Genomic DNA, 19,979 nt, shown 5'->3' with positions numbered 1-19,979 from the left:
AAAGGGGGGAAGCGGGCCATGTGGATATTTACTATATGATAAAGGCAGCACTTCCAATCAGGGGGAAGGATGGGGGCCTCAAAAGATGTCCCCGGGACAAATGGCTACCGTCTGGGGGGGATCATTTCTAGCTCACAATACACAAAAGCAGTCACACTGCAGAGTCAAACGTGAAAATTATAAAAGCACTGGGGAAAAAATAAAATATTTTCGTAATCCTAAGGCCATCCTAAACATGAGATGCAGAATCCATGAAGAAAAGATGAACAGCTTTGGTCACATTTTAAACAATTGTTTTCAGCCAGGCACAGTGGCTCATGTCTGTAATCCCAGCACTTTGGAAGGCCGAGGCGCATCAGCTGATCACTTGAGGTCAGGGATTAAAGACCAGCCTGGCCAATGTGGCAAAACCCCATCTTTACTAAAAATATAAAAATTAGCTGGGTGTAGTGGTAGGCGTCTGTCTACTAGGGAGGCTGAGACAGGAGAATGGCTTGAACCCGGGAGGCAGAGGTTGCAGTGAGCCGAGATCGCACTACTGCACTCCAGCCTGGGTGACAGAGTAAGATCTCAAAAAATAAATAAAATTAAATAAAAATAAAATTAAAAATTGTTAGGCAGGGCGTGGTGGCTCACGCCTATAATCCCAGCACTTTGGGAGGTCAAGGAGGGTAGATCACCTGAGGTCAGGAGTTCGAGACCAGCCTGGCCAACATGGTGAAACCCCGTTTCTACTAAAAATACAAAAATTAGCTGGGCGTGATGGTGGGCACCTGTAATCCCAGCTATTTGGGAGACTGAGGCAGAAGAATCGCTTGAACCCAGGAGGCAGAGGTTGCAGTGAGCTGAGATCGCACCATTGCATCCAGCCCAGGTGACAAGAGTGAAACTCCGTCTCAAAAAGAAAAGAAAAATGTGTTTTCAGTTTCCATACTGCAAAGTGAAAAGGCAAATGGCAGGCCAAAGCAAATATTTGCAAAAACTAACAAAGGGTTAATATGTGTAATACACAAAGAGCTTGTCTCCCACAATCAACATGAGAAAAAGATAACCCAACAGAAAAATGGGCACACGGTCTGATCAAGCGATTGCAGAGAAAATAGAAACAGCCAGTATAGTAATGAAAAAAGATTTAATCTCCCTAGTAATGAGGGCAATGAAAATAAAAACAATAATGAGATACCATTTCCCTTATCTGATTAGCAAAAGTTTAAAATATTAGTAATATTCAAAGCTGTCTGGGTGAGGTGGCTCATGCCTATAATCCCAGCACTTTGGGAGGCCGAGGCGGGAGGATCACTTTAGACCAGGAGCTGAAGACCAGCCTGAGCAATGTAGTGAGACCCTGCCTCTACCAAAAAAAAAGTTTTTTTAATTAGCTGAGTGTGGTGGTGCAAACCTGCAGTCCCAGCTACTCAGGAGGCTGAGATGGGAGGATCACTTGACCCCAGGAGGTTGAGGCTGCAGTTAGCCATGATTGCGCCACTGCATTCCAGTCTGGGCAACAGAGCGAGATCCTGTGTCAAACAATAGTATTTTTATTTTTACTTTATTTTATTTATTTATTTATTTTGAGATGGAGTCTTGCTCTGTCACCTAGGCTGAAGTGGAGTGGTATAATCTTGGCTCACTGCAACCTCTGCCTCCCAGGTTCAAGCAATTCTCCTGTCTCAGCCTCCCTAGTAGCTGGGACTACAGGTGCCCAACACCACACCCAGCTACTTTTTGTATTTTTAGTAGAGACGGGGTTTCAACACAGTCAGGCTGGTCTTGAACTCCTGACCTCAGGTGATCTACCCACCTCAGTCTTTCAAAGTGCTGGGATTACAGAGGTAAGCCACCGTGCCTGGCCTTTAAATAACAATAATAGTTATAATATCCAATGCTAATAGGGATGTGGAGAGACAGACTCCTACATTGTTAGTGGGAGTCTAAACCAGGGCCTCTTTCTCAGAATGCAATTGACGTTAGCTCTCAGAAAGATTCACCAGGACTTTGATCGAGCAATTATACATCTAAGAATCTCCTTGGAGAGCACAGATCCAGGCGTGCAAAGACTTATTCAAGGAAAGCCATTGCAACAGGTTGTGTAATAGCAAACATTGGAAGACAACCTAAATATCCATCAATAGAGGAGTACTTAAAGAAATTGTAGTCTATTCAAGCCATGAAATTCTATGTGACTGATTTAAAACAAGAATGAGGCAGAGCGCTCTGCACTAACACGAATGAATCTCAGAATTACAACTCGCTTTTGTTAAAAACAACTCAACCAGTGCTGTGCTGGAGCCCGCTCACACTGGCTCCTGAGAGCGACCGTGTGACTCCCTTCCCAATTCCATGTTGGTGACATCACGTTGGTGGCTCAAAATAAACCATGGTAGGGGTATTTGCACCATGGAAGCTGGAAAACGCTAGGCATTAGGGTTTTTTTCCCCCAGAGATAGATGTTAAACATCTGCCAGCACACCCCTGAACCCACCCAACTCCAAACTCCACGCATGCATGTGTGTATCTCCGCCACGCATACAAGAAGAGGGCCAGGAGAGAAACACAACAGACTGTGAATAAGCAGCTCAGCAAACGGCCAAAGCTTAGCTCTGGAGCCTGACGCCTGCAGTGGAATCCTGGCTCTGCCATTTATAACCTGTGTGACCTTGGGCAAGGCATTAAACCTCTCTGAGCCTCGGTTTCCTCATCTGTAGAAGGAAGACAATAGCACCTTCCTCATGGAGTTGCTGTAGGGAGTTGTGCTTGGCACACACTAATGCTCAGAAAGTGTTAGCCACAACCTCCCGTGAAAGGGAGCAGGAGATTCACAGCGTCCTGTGCTGTTTTCTTTATTCACATCTGTACAATCTATGTTTTTTTTTTTTTTTTTTACATGCTTTAGTGTTTTTTGTTTTTTTTTTTTCTTTTTAAAAAAAGCCAGTGTGGTGGCTCATGCCTATAATCCCCGCATTTTGGGAGGCTGGTGCAGGCAGGAGGATTGCTTGAGCCCAGGCCTAGGAGTTCAAGCCCAGTCTGAGCAACATAGTGAGAAACACCCCCATCTCTTAAAAAAAAAAAAAAAAAACTTTTAAATTAGCTGGGTGTGGTGGTGTTCACCTGTTGTCCCAGCTACTCAGGAGGCTGAGGTGGGAGGATCGCTTGAGCCCAGTAACTTGAGGCTGCAATGAGCGGAGATTGCGCCACTGCACTGCAGCCTGGGCAACACAGCAACACTGTCTCCAAAAAAAGAGTAAAACCAACAAACCAAATCTAAAAGTAGGGGTCAGGGTGCGGCACAGACTGATGTCCCCTCCCCACCCCCACTTTCACCTCCTACTCACCATCAGTGAAAAGAGGCTCGGGCAGCTTTCGGAAGAAGGACTTGAGCAGGCTGCTGATCACATTGAGGTCTTGCCAGCGCTGGGGGAGGGGTCAGATGTCAGGCCACAGGCAGGCCCAGCCCGATGCCCATGCCTTCATGATCATTCACCCCAGAGCCCAATCAAGCCCACCAGGCCCTCCCTGGGACCCACTTAGACCAAGCTTTCTACTCATCAGGGTAGTGGAAGCAGAACTGAGACCCCAGTGAGGTCCTGTGCCCACACTCACACTTGGCCCCAGCCCCTCCTTGCTCCTGCCAGCCTGTGGGCTCCATCACCTCCCCATCCACAGAAAGTCCCAGGCACTGTGGGGACACAGTGAGTGGCAGTTGCCGCCTCCACTGGGCACCGTTTAAGCATGTGTGACACAGCAGTCATTCATGCCGGCTCCTTCCTGTCTTGGGCCCTCTGCATGTGCTGGTTCTCTCAACCAGAACTTTCCTCCCTGCCTCCACATGACTGGCTCCTCATCCACGCCTAAAAGTCGCTCTTCAGAAAGGCCTTCTCTGACCCTCATAGCTAAAGCAGCCACCTTCACCACTGCCCTGTTACCTGCACCCCAGCCCTGACTTTGTTTCCTTCGTGGCACTTAACCCAGTTTGTCATTATTTTCTGCTTTTGTTTCCGTGTCCATGTCTGTCTCCCCGCAGGACTGTAAGCTCCAGGAGGAGCCAGGATCCCGTCTGTCTCATTTCCCACTGTGCTCCTATCACCTAGCTAGGACAGTTAACCTGGTACTTACATGGCCCTAAATCAGTAGTTCTAACAGAAGGAGGCAATTTTGTCCCCAAAACTCCCACTCCACCCCCAGAGGACATTTGACAATGTCTGGAGCCATTTTGATTTTCCCAACTGGGAGGTGCCACTTGTGTCTAGTAAATAGAGGCCAGGGATGATGCCAAATTTCCTCCAATGCACAGGGAAACCCCACACAACAAATAATTGTTCTTCCCAAAATGTCCACTGAGGTTGAGAAACCCTACTCCAAAATAAATGGTTGTTGAGTGCAAGAACGAACGGCCGGGTCGTTGTCCCTTCTGTCCACCAGGGGGCACCATCACCCCACAATGCAACCAAGTCAGGCACAGCCGCCTCACTGGGAATGGCTCAGAATAACTCAGGCCCAGAAAGCGACCTAATACCCCCAACAAAGAGACACAGCACAGCAGTACACACACTCAATACAATGGATCCTTAGCTTAACGCCAGACAATCCCATAAAAAATACACTTCCTGCAGGCTCACCAGGGGTTAGATTCGTCCCCCGCTACACTTACTCCCAGCACCACCCACAACAAATGATGCAATGATACCCAAGACAAAACAACACACCCAGCACACCTGGCACGCCCCCATCTGGCCCTGGCTTGGACCAGCTGCCTGCCAGCATGGCCTCCTCGTCCCTGGCTGAGGCCAAGCTGACCACACACCCACACACACCCAGTGCGGCTCCTGCCCACCCGACTCCGTTACCTCCTGGCCCTCAGGTGTGGGCTCCTCTCATCTCCCAGCTGCCAAACCCAAGGCCCTGGCCAGTGCTTCTTGGCTCCTCCAGAGTGAAGTGTCTGCCCTCACCCCAGCCTCACAGGCGGCCCTCTCCTTCTGCCCCACTCAGCGTGGCCCCTGCTGTTCTGCTGCCCACCCTTGGTTATCCCATACCCCAGCTGCAGCAGGACCCATGCCACTCTCTAGTCCATGCTCAGCCTAGTACCTGTTTATGTCCTCACCCCATGCAGGGGACTTTCCACACCCCAAATCCAATGGAGCCACTCCCTGAGACGGCCCCTCCCTTCCGCCTCTCCTCACGCTGCCCTATTCTCTGGTTTCTGCCAGGGGAAGATACCACCAGCCCCAGCTCAAATATGCGGCTCTTCCTCGCCCCTCCTTCCTCCCTCTCTTGCAGCCAACTCTTAGGGTTGCTCCCAACCCCTTCCCCCAGGACCACCAAGTCCTCCTGACCCTTAGCGCTTCCATAGATCAGTGACTTCTCCCCAGGCCCCTGCCCTCTCCATTTGTATCCATCGGGCATGAGCAGCAGCATTACTCTTTCTTGAACTTTGCTCTCATGATGCCTCCCCAGCTTAAGAACCATCAAAAGCTCCCTACTGTCCATCAGATCAAGGTCGAAGCCTTCAGTGAAGCCATCAAATGCCCTCTCTCTCCCCCCGGGGCCTCACCCTCCCCACCTCCAAGCCCAGAAGGTAGATCCACTCTCTGTCCTAACCCTCAAACCCTCCCCGGCCCTCACTGGGGTTTTGGAAAATGCCATAGTCTCACACCCAACAGCCTTCCTGTCCACCTGCCCCCTCCTATTCCTTCCTCCAACACTCAAACTCTCAAGCCACCACCTGCTCCAGCCTGAGCACCCTCTCCTTCCTCATCACAGTGTGGTCCCTGATGAGAGATCATCTTTTTCTCTTGTCTGCAATTTCACACACTTGTCTCAGCTCCTCATTCTCCAAGGACAGGAAGACTCGTGGATTCCATGAGCCTTCACGTGTGTGACTCATGGGACATCGCTGCTCACATGCATGGTTTTCCAAAATATCTTTTTTACCAGAGCCCCTTTGGGCAAATAAAATTGTACATGAAAACCCAGTACAACAGATAGGGCAAGGCAGGGTTGCTCTAGCAAGGATAGGGGGTCCTGACCTGCCCCTGGCCTCCCAAGGCCCCTCTGGGGAACCCTAGGACTCTGGGGAACACTATTTGAGAATCGCCGGCCCTGCTGGAAACACTTAAGTGTGAGTGCAGATCCCTTCACAGGCTGGTCTCATCTCGCCTGATCAGCCACTTCTCTTTCCATGTTGCAGCCACCCAAATTGCTGGCCATTCTAGAAAACATCATAGATTCCCCTTTTTCTAAGCCGGCACTTTGTAAACCATGGTCTGTAGGCAATATCCAGCCAGAGCCTGCTTTTGGATGGCCCTTGAGCTACATATGGTTTTTACATTGTTAAAGTATTAGGAAGAGGAGGAGGAGGAAGAGAAGGGGGAAAGGCAACAGAGCAAACTACAGCAGAAAATGTATACTCTCTGCCCCCTACAGAGAAAGCTGGTTGACTCCTGGCAAACTTTCTGCACCTACACCACTGCGCAAGCCGTTCTGCTGCCTGATGCCCTTACCTGGCTTTCACCCGCTTTTGTTTAACTCTACTCATCCTAAACACCCAGACAAAACTGCTGTCTGTGAGCCTCTGCCTCAGAGCTCCCCAGGCCATGACTGCATTTACTTGTTCAGCTTCAGCCTGGGGTGATGCCCATCCCTGGGCTGGCCAGCAGGGGCAGGTCCCATCTTGCCCATCTTGGTGTTCTGGACCAATGCCAGGCATGTCACAGGGCACAATGCATGCAACACAATAGACCACAGAACTCTCCAAGTGGAGCACCACCCACACACCATCTCGGCCCCCCTTCCACAGACCCCCCAGCTTCACCCACCTCATCCTGCAGGTTGATGTCACCAGGCCCTCGGTTGAGTTGCTCCTGCAGGCTGGACACCACTGCATTGTTGCCGGGTACTCGGTAAATGCCTGTGGACTCCAGCCCTCGTGCCTCCACAATGCGACAGCATGCAGCCACGATTAAGGGGACGCGCTGGGGACACAGCAGAGGGGTGTTAGGTGGGACAGGGGCCAGAGGAGCTGGGGAGGCCAAGATGGGGACAGTGCAAGGGCCAGAGCTGCTGCCAGGAACCCTTGGGGGGAACAAAAGGCCCTTGCTGCCTCCAGTCTGGGAATGAGAAATGACACCAAAGCCTCGCCATGGTCTGAGAAGGAGCCGGGCTCAGCCTCAGCCCTGCTGCTCCCTCCCTAGGAGGCCCGGGGCAGGCGGGGGCCTTCCCGTCTCTAGGCTGTTTTCCCAGCTGTGTTTGTACAATGAGGTGGAGAGCTGGTTCCATGTCCCTTTCTGCTGTGACCCTCTGTGCCTCGGTCTCCCCCTGCCGGGCCTGCCCTGGTGTGTGGCAGAGACCCACCTGGTTCTCCGTGGCTGGCTGGCACTCCTCCAGCCTGACCCCAAACGCCCTTGGCGCAGCCTTCTTATTTTTTTTTATGATGTTGATGCCCCAGGGGGTTTTGGGGGCTGCAGCACTGTCATCTGAAGTGGGGGAGACAGAGAGAGCCAGAGTGAGCCAGGGTGCCCAGGAGGGTCACACACATTCACTGCCACATTCACACATTTGGACGTATGGGGACTCCCTCAGAGAAGCAACCAGATGTCCAGGGCTAATGGGACACTGTATGGCAAGAGAGAAGGCCTGAAACGGAGGATGCTTACCCCAAAGGAGAGGCCCAGAGCAAGGCAAGGACTTCCGTGTGGCCTCATGGGCCAAAACTGTAAGGCGGAAGCTACTAGGGGGGCTGAGGCACAAGAATCGCTTGAACCCAAGAGGTGGAGGTTGCAATGAGCTGAGATCATACCACTGCACTCCAGCCTGAGTGACAGAAAGATACTCTATCTCTAAATAAATAAATAAAATAAAAATAAAATATTTTCTAGGGATAGGGTTTTGCTATGTTGCCCAGGCTGGTCTCAAACTCCTGGCCTCAAGCAATCCTCCAGCCTCAGCCTCCCAAAATGCTGGGATTATAGGTGTCAGCCACCATACCTGCTGGCCCAAGGGAACAACTTTCTTCTTTTTTTTTTTTTTTGAGACAGGGTCTCACTCTGTCACCCAGGCTGGAGTGCAGTAGTGTGATCTCGGCTCACTGCAACCTCCACCTCCCAGGCTCAAGTGTTTCTCATGTCTCGGCCTCCCAAGTAGCTGGGATTACAAGTGCCCACCACCACGCTCGGATTTTTTTTGTATTTTTAGTAGAGTTGGGGTTTTGCCATGTTGGCCAGGCTGGTCTTGAACTCCTGACCTCGGGTGATCCACCTGCCTTGGCCTCCCAAAGTGCTGGGATTACAGGTGTGAGCCACCGTGGCCAGCCAGGTAAGAACTTTCTAACAGTCAAAGGTGAGTGAATATGGGAAAGGTTGCTCTTGGAAAGGGTAGGCCTCTCATCCCTGAAGAGACACCAGCAGAGATTAGAGGACCACCCAGCAGGGATGTCAGGGAGGGGAATCAGGCTCCAGGCCCTTCCACCCCGAGACCCTGAGAGCCCCCAGACCCTCACAGGCATGCACACCCAGACAGACATAGCGGGTAACCCTGGCACACACTCAGGCACACACAAGTAGACACAGCCCAACACACACACATGCCCTCCCCTCCCCATGCTCCCTGCCCCCACACACCACCCTGTCTCAGTGACCACCTTCCTACCCTTGCTCCCTGCGGGCAGGTCCTGAGTCTTGAGGCCACGTGCCGCACTCTGCTTGAGGAACTCAGACTTGAGGCCCCCCAGGCCACGAGAGCCTTTGGGGGAGGAATCAGCTTTGGGCCCAGAGCTATGGCTGTGCAGGAAAAAGGGGGAGAGGAGAGGTCTTCATTTGGGGTGGCCAAGCAGGCCACCCACCCTGGCCTCCCGCCCCTCAGGACCTCCCTTCCACCCTAAGGCAATGCCTCCATGCCTAACTGCAGCCTGGAGACCCTGGATCCCCCTTCCCCCAGTAGAGGGCGGCCCTGGAGGTGGGCCAGGAAGACATCCTTTGCCTTCAGCCACCCACCACCCCCACGGAGGGGACTGCTCCACGAGGGCTGGGCCTCACCTCACTTTGCGGTAATCATTAAGCTTCTTGCTGATCAGAGCTTGGTTGGCACAGCCGGGGTCCTGAAGCAGGAGAGGAGAGAGTGGACTGCGTCAGTGCCCACAGCCAGCCCACCCCAGGGCTCATCCCTGGCCCTGCTTCCCCTCTCGTCCACCTGCCAGGTGGACAGCCCAGACCCTGGAGTGAGAAAGACCAGGCCCGGACTCCCCAGCACCCTCTCACCAGCTGAGGCCTTGGGAAAGCCTCTTAGCCTCTCTGAGCCTCAGTCTCCTTGGTAATAAACATGGGGGGCTAACAGGGAAGGCTCGGGGCCGGGTGCAGAATCATGCAGCACTCGCCACCATCCTGGCAGACGCTGAGCAGGCATGGAGGAGGTCCCCCAGGAGGGGCTGCTACTGCCATGGTGATGGTGACTTGGGACCACCCTGACCACGCCTTGTTGGGGACAGTCAAGCCAGGCCCCCAGAGGAAGAGGCCCAAATTCCAGGTGCCTTCCTCCCTGCAGTGGGGAAAGCTGTTCCCGGGAGAGCAGAGCGTGGTGGATGTGTCCTCAGCAAGAGGCCATGCACTACCGCCCCCTCCCACAGCCAGAGCAGGCCCAGGCCCACTGCCCTCTTGGCAGAGATACCAGGCCCGGGACAGCCACATGACTTTGTGTGGGTGTCTCAAGGCACTTCTGTGCAGGTTCCTGGCCAAATAAGTAAACAGGGAGGAATCCCTACTCAGGCCCCTGGAGTGCAGCTATGGCTGACCGCAAGGGGCGCCATTAAAAAAAAATTCTTCGGCTGGCGCAGTGGCTCATGCCTGTAATCCCAGCACTTTGGGAGGCTGAGGCGGGAGGATCATGAGGTCAGGAGATCAAGATCATCTTGACTAACACAGTGAAACCCCGTCTCTATTAAAAAAAATTAGCTGGGCATGGTGGCACGTGCCTGTAGTCCCAGCTACTCGGGAGGCTGAGGCAGGAGAATCATTTGAACCTGGGAGGCAGAGGTTGCAGTGAGCCGAGATCACGCCATTGCACAGCCTGGGCAACAGAGCGAGACTCCGTCTCGGAAAAAAGAAAAAAAAAAAAAAATCTCCCAAAATCCCTGCCGAGGCCATTGGCTCCACCCCTGCCCACCTGTGGCCAAAGGCCAAGCCTCCCGGCCTCCTCACAAGGTCAATGTGCTCATTCCCCTGCAGATAAGCCAGCAGATAGGCCAGCCCAGTGCAGTTCTGGTGCCGGGATACTCATGCCCTAACACACTCCATAGGAGGCCCCCGCCTTCCTCGCCTCCTTAGAAAAGCTGAGACTGGCCTGGAGCTGACCACTCCACGCCAGAGCCTGTTCAAGGCCATCCTAACACAGTCATAATAATCCCTGTCATCATTAGGGTCGGTCAGGATGGTGACTGCCAGTCCCCGCACCCGAGGACACCAGGTCCTCCGTGAGCCCTGCCCGTGCACCCTCCTCACCCCGAAACCTAGGGGGACACAATTGCGAGGTGCACTCCTGTCAGACCCCCGTTCTAGCAGAGGGAAGTGAGGCTCAGAGCGGGCATCCCAGTTCCACAGCCGGTGAGAGGCCACTCCACCCGCCCTCTGTGGCTGCCGGGCTGGCCGGGCCCTCACCTCGCCCTCGGCCCTGCTGTTCTCCCGGATCGCTCTGATCCAGCCCAGCATGTCATCCCGGTCCTCAGCCTGAAAGAGATATTCACAGAAGTCAGCGGTGGTCAGCCGGAACACGTGCCTCCTCTTGGTCTCGCTGTAGGAGATGTCCACGAGGCAGGAGCCGATGCAGACGGGCGCCGCCTCGTCCTCACCTGCGCCGGCCGCCGCAGCCCCCGCCGCCGCCGGCCCGGGCTCCCGCCGCTCCTTGCTCAGCGAGAGCGAGCGCGCCCGCAGCGCGGCGTACACCCGCTTCCACTGGCGCAGGCCGCTGCCCGCTTTCTGCAGGGAGACACGGGGTTGGGGGAGACAGGAGTGGTGAGAGGCCAGTCCTGCCCACCGCTCTCAGAGTAGCAGACAGAGGGCAGCCGGCGGATGGACCCCACACTGCCTACCAGGAGCCCCCTACGCCACCCGGCTGGACCTGGGCAGCCTCCTGCCCACAGCCCACCAATGCTTTCTCAGCCCCTCACCTGCCTGGACATCCCTACCCATCACCTGCAAGCTCCCCAGCAGACCCCAACCCTTTCCCCCTCTAAACACCAGCATCAACACTCACCGGGTGGTGGCAATGCTCAGACACCCAGCATGGCCCTCCATACCTAAAATCCTCGGGAAGCCATTCCCAGCCCATGCCCCTCCCCACGCTGCCCCCCACCCCAGCAAAGCTGCTCAGAAGCTGTCCGCATTCTCAGAGGGTTGTTCTCCCCACTTTTCTGCCGCCCACCCAAGAGTTCACTTGCCCAGAAGCTCCTCTCAGGGACATCCTGAACCGCCATGTGGCCAAAGCCAGTGGCTGCTTCTCCCCTACTTGTCTTAACCCCTCAGCAGCATCTGACACAGCCAGCCCCTCCATCCCTCTCCAGATCCTGTCTCAGCACCTGAGACCCCACGTTCCCGGCTTTCTTCCTAATCCCACTGGCTCCTTCCTAGTCTTTTCTACTTCCCCTCCCCCACCCTCTACACCTGTAGTTAAACAGCCAGGAGACTCGTCCCCAGGGGACATTTGTGTGGAGGAAGCTGCAGGGTGTGCTATGGCATCTGAGGGACGCTGCTAAACATTGCACAATACACAGGACAGCCTCCCCCAACAAGGAATTATCTGGCCCAAAATGTCAGCAAAGCTGAGGGTAACAGACCCCGCCCTAAAGAAGGCGGAGCTCCAGAACTTTGTCCTGACTCTCCTCTCCTCTCCCTGCACACCGCCCTCAAGGATGTCATCTGTGCCGTGCCTTTAAACCAGGTCCATCTGCTGATGACTACTCCCGAGCCCAGCATCTCCCCCAGCCACAGCCTGGGACCCCCACCCTGCTCAGTGTCTTCATTTGCGGATCCCATGGGCACTTTGCACAATACTTGCCAGGCCATGTGATTTCTTACCATCAAACCTCTTCTCCACCCTCTACCCCCATCTTTTCCAGCCCAGTCAATCCCCCCAGTTGCCCAGAAACCTGGGAGCTACTCTTGACTCCTCCCTTTTCCTCACCCTTGACATCCCATCCATCAGGAAGTCACAACTGTTCTGCCTCCAAAACATCCCGTCTCTGTCTTTCCTGCCACCACCCAGTCCACACCATCAACGCCTCTTGCCTGGAGGACACACAGACCTTCCCGGTCTCCACTCTTGCTCCTGCAATAATTCTCCAGCAGCAGCTGCAGCGATCATGTTGGAATGAAAAGGAGATCACATCTCTCCGCTGCTCAGGATCCTCTCAAGAGATCCCATTGCCCTCAGAATCAAATCTAAGGTCTCCTGTGGTCTGTCCCTGCCTCTCCTCAAATTCATCTTCACACCTTTCTCACTATGTCAAGCCAGGGGGCCCTTGCAGGTGAGCGAGCCAAGCCTTTCCTTTCTCAGGGCCTCTCTGCTTGCTGTTCCTTCTGCCTAAGCCCCCCTCCCTCACTTCTATATGTGACTGCTTCCTTCTTCCCCTTCAGATCTGAGCTCCAGCGTCACCAACATCACCTCCTCAGCGAGGCCTTCTCTGACCATATTTTTCCCTCAATGCAGCTCCCCCTTCTGATCAGCTTGATCCTTTCCAAGAGCTTACTGCAGCCTCAGACTATCCTGGGGACAGGGAGCTTGTCCGTCCTCTCATTTCCATATCCCAGGGCCTACAGCTGCATGCAAGGGCTCATCAATATTTGCTGAATAAATGAATTAATGATCCTTGGAGCACCCTGAGGGCAGGAGATCCATCTCCCATCAGACCCAGAGCTCCTCTCCACTGGCTGGTGGCTCCACATCCAGCACAGGCCTTGGCCCTCCGAACAAACCAGGCAAGAAGACCCCGTGGCTGGCAGATGGGCATAGCCCACATCTGGCCTCCACCATCGTGTGGATCCTGAGCTGTGAGCCCTGCTCATCACAGAACTGCTGGACGGGGACAGGGACGTTCAGAGTAGGAGATAGCAGAGCCCTCCAGGGAGAAAGTTAATGTGACAGTGAGGTGGTGACAAGGGTACCTCTTTGAGGCTAAACCAGCGGGATGACCTGGGACAAGTCAACCGCGCTCCCAGGCCTCAGTGTCTCCAGTTGGTAAATAAGTAAGGTAGTTGGTCACCAAGGCTGCATGCAGCTCCCATGCTGGGGCTGAGGCTGCGGGGACAAGTCACTGTCCCTTTCCCTCCTCTGTCTGACAGTCCATGTCTCTGAAAGAGGCTGGGGCGGGAAGGGAGCACGGAGAGGGTGCCCACGGCCTGGGTGGACGAAGGGCCTGAGGCTGACTTGAAGACTCTCCTCCAATGTCCAAGCCACAGCACCAAGGGAGCGAGCGACATCGGGTTTTGGCCAGCAAGGGAGTGGAGGCATGGTCCTCTAGAACTGGCCAGTGAGCAGTAAGGGGCCAGCTCCTGTCCCTGAACTGGGCTCAGGGCCCCCAGGAGCTGCGGGTCAGGCTCCCCGGCAGGGGGAGCCAGCCAAGTTCGCAAGGACCCTTCCTGTGGCTCACATGTTAGACTGGAAGGGCTGGCCCGCATGTGGCTCTCCTCGCACAGTGCGCATGGCTGGTCCCTCCCTGCCTCATGGCTCCCACACCACGTGTCGCTGCCAACTTGCTGGCTCTTTTTGGTCTCTGTCAGCCTCCCCTGCCCCGCCCCCCCCACCCCCCCCAACTTCTCTCAAGGCTTAGCCGGGTCTCTTGCCTTTTTCCTTCAAGCTCATGCACAGAGGCACAGGTAACTGGTCGGTGCTGACAGACAAAGGCCAGGCCTCCCTCTAGTGCCATGCCCTCAGAGCCTTTGTCTCCAGGACACCTCCACTGGGGTCTGTCCCAGGGCCCTCAGACTCACACAGCCCCAGTGGAGCCCCTTGGCTTCCTCTCCCCAAACCTGCTCCTCCAGTGTGCCATTGCCAGGGAGGGTCCCACCACCCACTACCCTCCCTCAGCTCAAGCCAGGAATCCAGGAACCTTATTGCCTCCTCCTCCTTTCGTACCTCCCAGCAGCTGGCAAGACCTGGCCCTCCTTCCCCTACAGGGTCTGCTCCACCCGGCCCCACACCACCGCCTTGGTCAGGGCCCCCAGACTCACTCACCTGGACAACGGCAATGGGATTGGCTCCTCCTGTCACAGACACAACCCCAGTCTCCAGGCATCCCCAGCCCACATTTAAAACCCTAGACAGAGCCGGGCGTGGTGGCTCACGCCTGTAATCCCAGCACTTTGGGAGGCTGAGGCAGGCAGATCACTTGAGGTCAGGAGTTCGAGACCAGCCTGGCCAACATAGTGAAACCCAGTCTCTACTAAACTACAAAAATTAGCCAGGCGTGGTAGCAGGCACCTGTAGTCCTACCTACTCAGGAGGCTGAGGCTCGAGAATTGCTTGAACCCGGGGGACGGAGGTTGCAGTGAGCCGAGATCGTACCACTGCACTCCAGCCTGGGTGACACAGTGAAACTCCGTCTCAAAAATAGATAAAAGAAAATAAAATAGGCCAGGCATGGTGGCTCAAGCCTGTAATCCCAGCACTTTGGGAGGCCGAGACGGGCGGATCACGAGGTCAGGAGATCGAGACCATTCTGGCTAACATGGTGAAACCCTGTCTCTACTAAAAAAATACAAAAAACTAGCCAGGCGTGGTGGCAGGCACCTGTAGTCCCAGCTACTCGGGAGGCTAAGGCAGGAGAATGGCATAAATCCCGGGAGGCAGGGCTTGCAGTGAGCTGAGATCCGGCCACTGCACTCCAGCTTGGGCGACAGAGTGAGACTGTCTCAAAAAAAATAAATAAATAAAACAAAACAAAACAAAACAAAACAATAAAACCCTGGACAGGCTCTTCCTGGGTATCAAGGCCCCACACTCTGGGCAGGTGCCCAGTTCCCCAGCTCGTCTTCCACCTCTCACCCTGGCTCCCAGCACACCTCTCCCACCTCTCCCCAAGACCTTCTAAGGAGACATCTTCCCTGTCAGGCCCCTCCATTGTCTCCCAGTTTTGTGGCTTCTCATCCTTTTCGTGTCTCAGTCTCTGGACACCTCCCTACCCAGGCCCACCCGCCCCTGCACCCCAGTGTCATAGCAGTTGGAACCATGATGCCACATGCATTCTCTCTGCTTGACAGGAGCGACAGGAGCCCCAGGAGGGCAAGGCTGCTCTGGCTCCCTCACCACTAACTCCCCAGAACCTCCACAGAGGCTCCCAAGCAGGGAGGCCTTAGTCATTCTCCACAGAGGAGCGCCAGTCCTGCCTGGACTTCACCCTCACTTAATCCACAGCAGCCCTTGGGGTAGGATAATATTGTTCCCGTCGTACAGATCAGAAAGTGGGGCTCAGGGAAGGTAAGTGGGGTGCCCAAAGCCATGTGCTTGATATATGGCCGGACAGGAACTCAAAGTCTGCCTGCTTCAAAGCTTATGTTCTTTCCAGGGGCCCCCAAGACCTCAGAAGGCAGGGTAGAAAATTCAAATAGCAGTAAGTGGGCCAGGTACGGTAGCTCATGCCTGTAATCCCAGCACTTTGGGAGGCCAAGACAGACAGATCATTTGAGATCAGGAGTTTGAGACCAGCCTGACCAACATGGTGAAACTCTGTCTCTACTAAAAAAATACCAAAAAAAAAAAAATAGCCAGGTTTGGTGGTGAGCACCTGAAGCTGGAGGCTGAAGCTGGAGAATTGCTTGAACCTGGGATGCAGAGGTTGCTGTGAGCCGAAATCGTGCCACTGCACTCCAGCCTGGGCAACACAGCGAGACTTCATCTCAAAAAAGGAAAACAAATAGCAGTAAGCAGAAGTACAGCAGCTCCAAGTGCCGGGCACTGGGTAAACCCTTTACTTAGATCATCTCATTTAATCCTTAGCAATAGGCTTATGAGCTAGGGATTACTGTTAGCTCCACTTACAGACGAGGACACTGAGTCACGGCCAGGTGACTCACCAAGGCTCTCAGAGCAATGGGTGATGCAGTCAAGAGTCAAACCCAGGTTCATCCTAATCGCCGGGAGGGAAGGCAGTGGTCCCTCCTCCCACTTCTCCAGCCCACAGCGCAGCCTGGGCCAGGGTTTGCGCCCCCTGGTTCCAGTGGCCCTGCCCTTCTCCTCTCAGGGTCCTGCTGGTTCCCTCCCAGGCCCTCCCCATCTACTCCCCGAAGCCCCCTTCGCCTCTCACCTGGATCTCCATGGTGGCTGCTAACTGGTCTTCTTGCCTCCAGCGTGGCCCCTCCCTAACTCACTCCCAGAGAGCCAAATGGACATTTTAAAGCTGTAACTCCCTTGGCAAAAGCCCCCAAGAGTTTTGGTTGCCCTTAGGATGAACACTAAGCCCTTTGCTGGCCTGCCTGCCTTCTTCTTGGGCCTTAGCTCTCCTACGGAAATCACCCCAGCCTTGCTCCTTGTTTTCCATGAGCCCCAGTGGCCATCTTCAGGATGGCCTGTCAAGCCAGGGCCACTATGGGATGATTTCGCCAGAATTCCAAGTACGACTTTATCAGATGCATCCCACAGCAAAATCCACTTCTTTTGTTAACTTCTTTTACATAAGTTCTTCAAATCCCCCTGCCAGGAAGTTCTTCCTAGCATCTAACCTCCATCCTTCATGGCACAACCTACACTGGTTCTTTCTGGCTCCAGAGGCTGTCAGGGTAGGCCTAGGAGAAGCTGGAGGGTTCAGCTTCCACCTCATTCCTCCACCCATCTTACCTTCCCCTTTTTGGTGAGAATCTGCTTATAATACAACCAGCCTTCTCTCCTGATATCACTGAAGGTTGCATCTGAGAGGTCAGAGGTTGAGTGTCGCTTAGAAGGAGCGTCAGCATCTTCAGAGGTGCCCCAGCTATCCAAGGACTGCAGGGAGACAACAGAGGACAATTTAGGGTGGCTCCCACAATGCCAGCATCTCAGGAACCCCATGGACCACTTGCAGCCGCACAGGCCTGGTATATGTCTGTGCTACACCCCGATGTGCTGTGTGACCTCATGGGCGTTGCTTGTCCTCTCTGGACCACTTGTGTTGAGGTCATGAGAAATACATAAAGGAGAAGCCAGAAAGGAGGAAAGGCTATGACCTACCAGCAGACCACATGCCTCACCACGCTAGAGGAGCCAATCCGGAGCCTCCTGTAACTTTATAGACTTAGAAGAATTAAGGAAATGGAGGAAGTGATCATGTCAATGAGGAGTTAAATAAACAGGGGAAGTGGGAACATCAACAAAGGCTGAGTGAGTGGAGCAGGTAGTCATGTCCACAAGGAGTTAAACAGAGGAAGTGACAGTGTCAACAGGACTCCAGCCGCAGAGGGTGCAAGTCAAGCGAGAGTTAAGTAAGCAGAAGAAGTGATAAGAAATAAACTAGGTACCAACATCACCGGGGTGTTCAACCAACCAATGAGACAGAGGGCTTGACATCAAGATGGCTTTTCCAGTCCATCTATAATAAAAAACAGCCGGGGAAAGGTGCGGCGGGCATGGTGGCTTATGCCTATAATCCCAGCACTTTGGGAGGCTGAGGCGGGCAGATCACTTGAGGTCAGGAGTTCAAGACCAGCCTGGCCAACATGGTAAAACCCCATCTCTACTACAAACACAAAAATTAGCCAGGTGTGGTGGAGCATGCCTGTAATCCCAGCTACTTGGGAGGCTGAGGCACAAGAATCGGTTGAACCCAGAAGGCAGACGTTGCAGTGAGCTGAGATAGTGCCACTGCACTCTAGCCTGGGCAATAGAGTGAGATTCCATCTAAAAAAAAAAAAATCACGCATAAAAAATATATATATGATTTTAAAAACAACAATACGTCCAGGTGTGATGGCTTATGCCCGTACTCCCAGCATTTTGGGAGATGATCACTTGAGGCTGGGTGCAGTGGCTCCCACCTGTAATCCCAGCACTTTGGGAGGCGGAGGTGGGTGGATCACCTGAGGTCAGGAGTTCGAGACCAGCCTGGCCAACATGGAGAAACCCCGTCTCCACTAAAAATACAAAAATTACCCGGGCATGGTGCAACATGTCTGTAATCCCAGCTGCTCAGGAGGCTGAGGCAGGAGAATAGCTTGAACCCGGGAGATGGAGGTTGCAGTGAGCAAAGATCATGCCGTTGCACTCCAGCCTGGGCAACAGAGTGAGACTCTGTCTCAAAACAAACAAACAAACAGCTGGGGCTATCACAGGCCTGATCCTACGTCCCCAAGTGCTGAGGCTGGGAACTCCACCTGTCCACCAATCTCAACCCTGTGTTCCGGCCACACCTTTCCAGTGTCCACCCCTGACCCCGTCCCATGAAGACAAGACGCGATGCAAATACTGACTGAGGGTAGTGAAGGAAACAAATGAAGCCCCAAATATAAGCTCGGGGAGCTTCTATTCTAGCTGGGAAGCCAGGCAGGGAGGAAGGGAAACACCAATTGTACATGAGGCGTGCTGAGGAGGAAAACATAGAGTAGCGAAGGGAGGCGTGAAATGTCAGTGGAGGCTAGAATTTCAGGGAAGACCTAAAAAGCCGTGAAGACAGTGGAGAAGTGAGTCATGTGGCTATGGGGGATGGGTCTGGAAAGAGGCAGTCCAGACAGAGGCCCCTGGGTGGGGCTGCGTGGTGTCATTCAGGGATGCTAGGGCCCACAGAAGAGGGCGAGTCCCACGGTGGACACAAGGGTGAGGGGTGCAGGGAGGAGGGGGAAGGCAGGAGCTGGAGCAGGAACCCCCATGCCAAGACTGTGGCCCCACCTCCCCAACACCCTCTCTCCCCGCACCCTCGCTCCTGTGCACACACACACTTGCAGCTCACCCCGTCGGTGAAGAAGCTCCGGAGCATCCGCAGGCTGGGTATGCGGTTTGGCAGGCGCCTGGGAAGCGAGGGTCAAGGGTGAGGGATGTGGGCAGCAGAGCTGGGACCTCACTATCTCGTCACCCACCAAAACCCAAGGCCCAGAGGCCTTCCAGTGGGGGAGGCACACTGTCCCCTGCATAGAGGACCCCAGGGCCAAGAGCCCTGCCCCAGAGCAGCTGGCCAGGGTGGCTGTGGCCACCCCACCCCATGTCCAGACAGCGCCTCACCGCAGAACTCGGCCCTCGTCGCGGAAGGTGTTGAGCCCATCATCGCAGGACTTGGAGCGCTCCGTGGTGATGGCCAGCAGGTAGGAGGAGCGGCGGCCAGCCTTGATGCTACCTGCAAAGCCACCCATGTCGGGCCTCAGGGTCAGTGGGGCAGCAGGTCAGGGGCTTCCCAGAGCCCTCCCTTCTGGGCAGGGGCAGGAGGTGACTCTCCCAAGGGGCCCCAGGAGGAGCAGAAACCAGAGGAAGAGGCCAGACATCAAGCAGCAGGCCCAACAGAAATCCCTGGGACTGGGCAGCGGGGGAGAGGGTGGGGCTGGGGGTGTGGGGAGTGCTCACTGCAGTCCTGCGAGTAATGGCGTCCGAGGGTGAAGGTGAAGGTCGGGGAGGATGGGCTGGTGCCCAGGACGGGGGCCGAGTTCATGGCACTGGAGACCACAGCAGAGGCAGGGACATGCTTGGCTTGGAGGTCAATGCTGGGGCTGGTGGGCTCATCTGTGCACGTGAAGGGAGAGAGGTGTGAAGGCGGCAGAGAGCGGAGCCTGCCTGCCCCACCCCAGCCTTGCCAGCCCCTGTGCCACTCGCCTCCGGGCTCAAACACATCTCAAAGGGTCCTGCTGGCAACATGCCCACTGCCAAGCGTGACTGGCCCACTGTCCAGACTGTGGCCATGGAATCCTTCCCTTCAGGAGTGGGGCTGAGCCACCCTCCTTAGACCGGGCTCCTGAGGACAGAGCCAATATTCCCCCATCAGACTGGGAGCCTCTTGAGGGCAGGAACAGTGTCTCCACCATCAGACTGAGGGCACTCAGAAAGAATGAACT

The 19,979-nt window shown here is 54.7% G+C and overlaps 1 protein-coding gene across 16 annotated transcripts in view; it reads right to left on the bottom strand.

Moving 5' to 3' along the window:
• ARHGAP23 (Rho GTPase activating protein 23) overlaps positions 1-19,979 on the bottom strand; it is a 95,618-nt gene that overhangs the window by 22,933 nt on the left and 52,706 nt on the right. For 13 of the 16 annotated variants that reach the window (XM_065531443.2, XM_074019441.1, XM_045374900.3 and 10 more), the window contains 10 exons: positions 19,495-19,650; positions 19,159-19,270; positions 18,890-18,947; positions 16,810-16,953; positions 10,641-10,958; positions 9,027-9,088; positions 8,641-8,771; positions 7,348-7,469; positions 6,813-6,968; positions 3,333-3,411 (listed from right to left, as the gene is read on the bottom strand). In XM_065531443.2, the coding sequence (XP_065387515.1) occupies positions 3,333-3,411; positions 6,813-6,968; positions 7,348-7,469; positions 8,641-8,771; positions 9,027-9,088; positions 10,641-10,958; positions 16,810-16,953; positions 18,890-18,947; positions 19,159-19,270; positions 19,495-19,650 (1,338 nt within the window). Of the gene's footprint in view, positions 1-3,332; positions 3,412-6,812; positions 6,969-7,347; positions 7,470-8,640; positions 8,772-9,026; positions 9,089-10,640; positions 10,959-16,809; positions 16,954-18,889; positions 18,948-19,158; positions 19,271-19,494; positions 19,651-19,979 lie in introns of those variants that run through there. The other 3 variants (XM_065531441.2, XM_074019444.1, XR_012425765.1) reach the window with 2 other exon arrangements.

The sequence above is a fragment of the Macaca fascicularis genome, chromosome 16, assembly GCF_037993035.2.
Source record: "Macaca fascicularis isolate 582-1 chromosome 16, T2T-MFA8v1.1".
Lineage (NCBI taxonomy): Eukaryota > Metazoa > Chordata > Mammalia > Primates > Cercopithecidae > Macaca > Macaca fascicularis.
The sequence above is the reverse complement of the archived record's forward strand: the minus strand, read 5'-3'. Positions and strand labels throughout refer to the sequence as shown.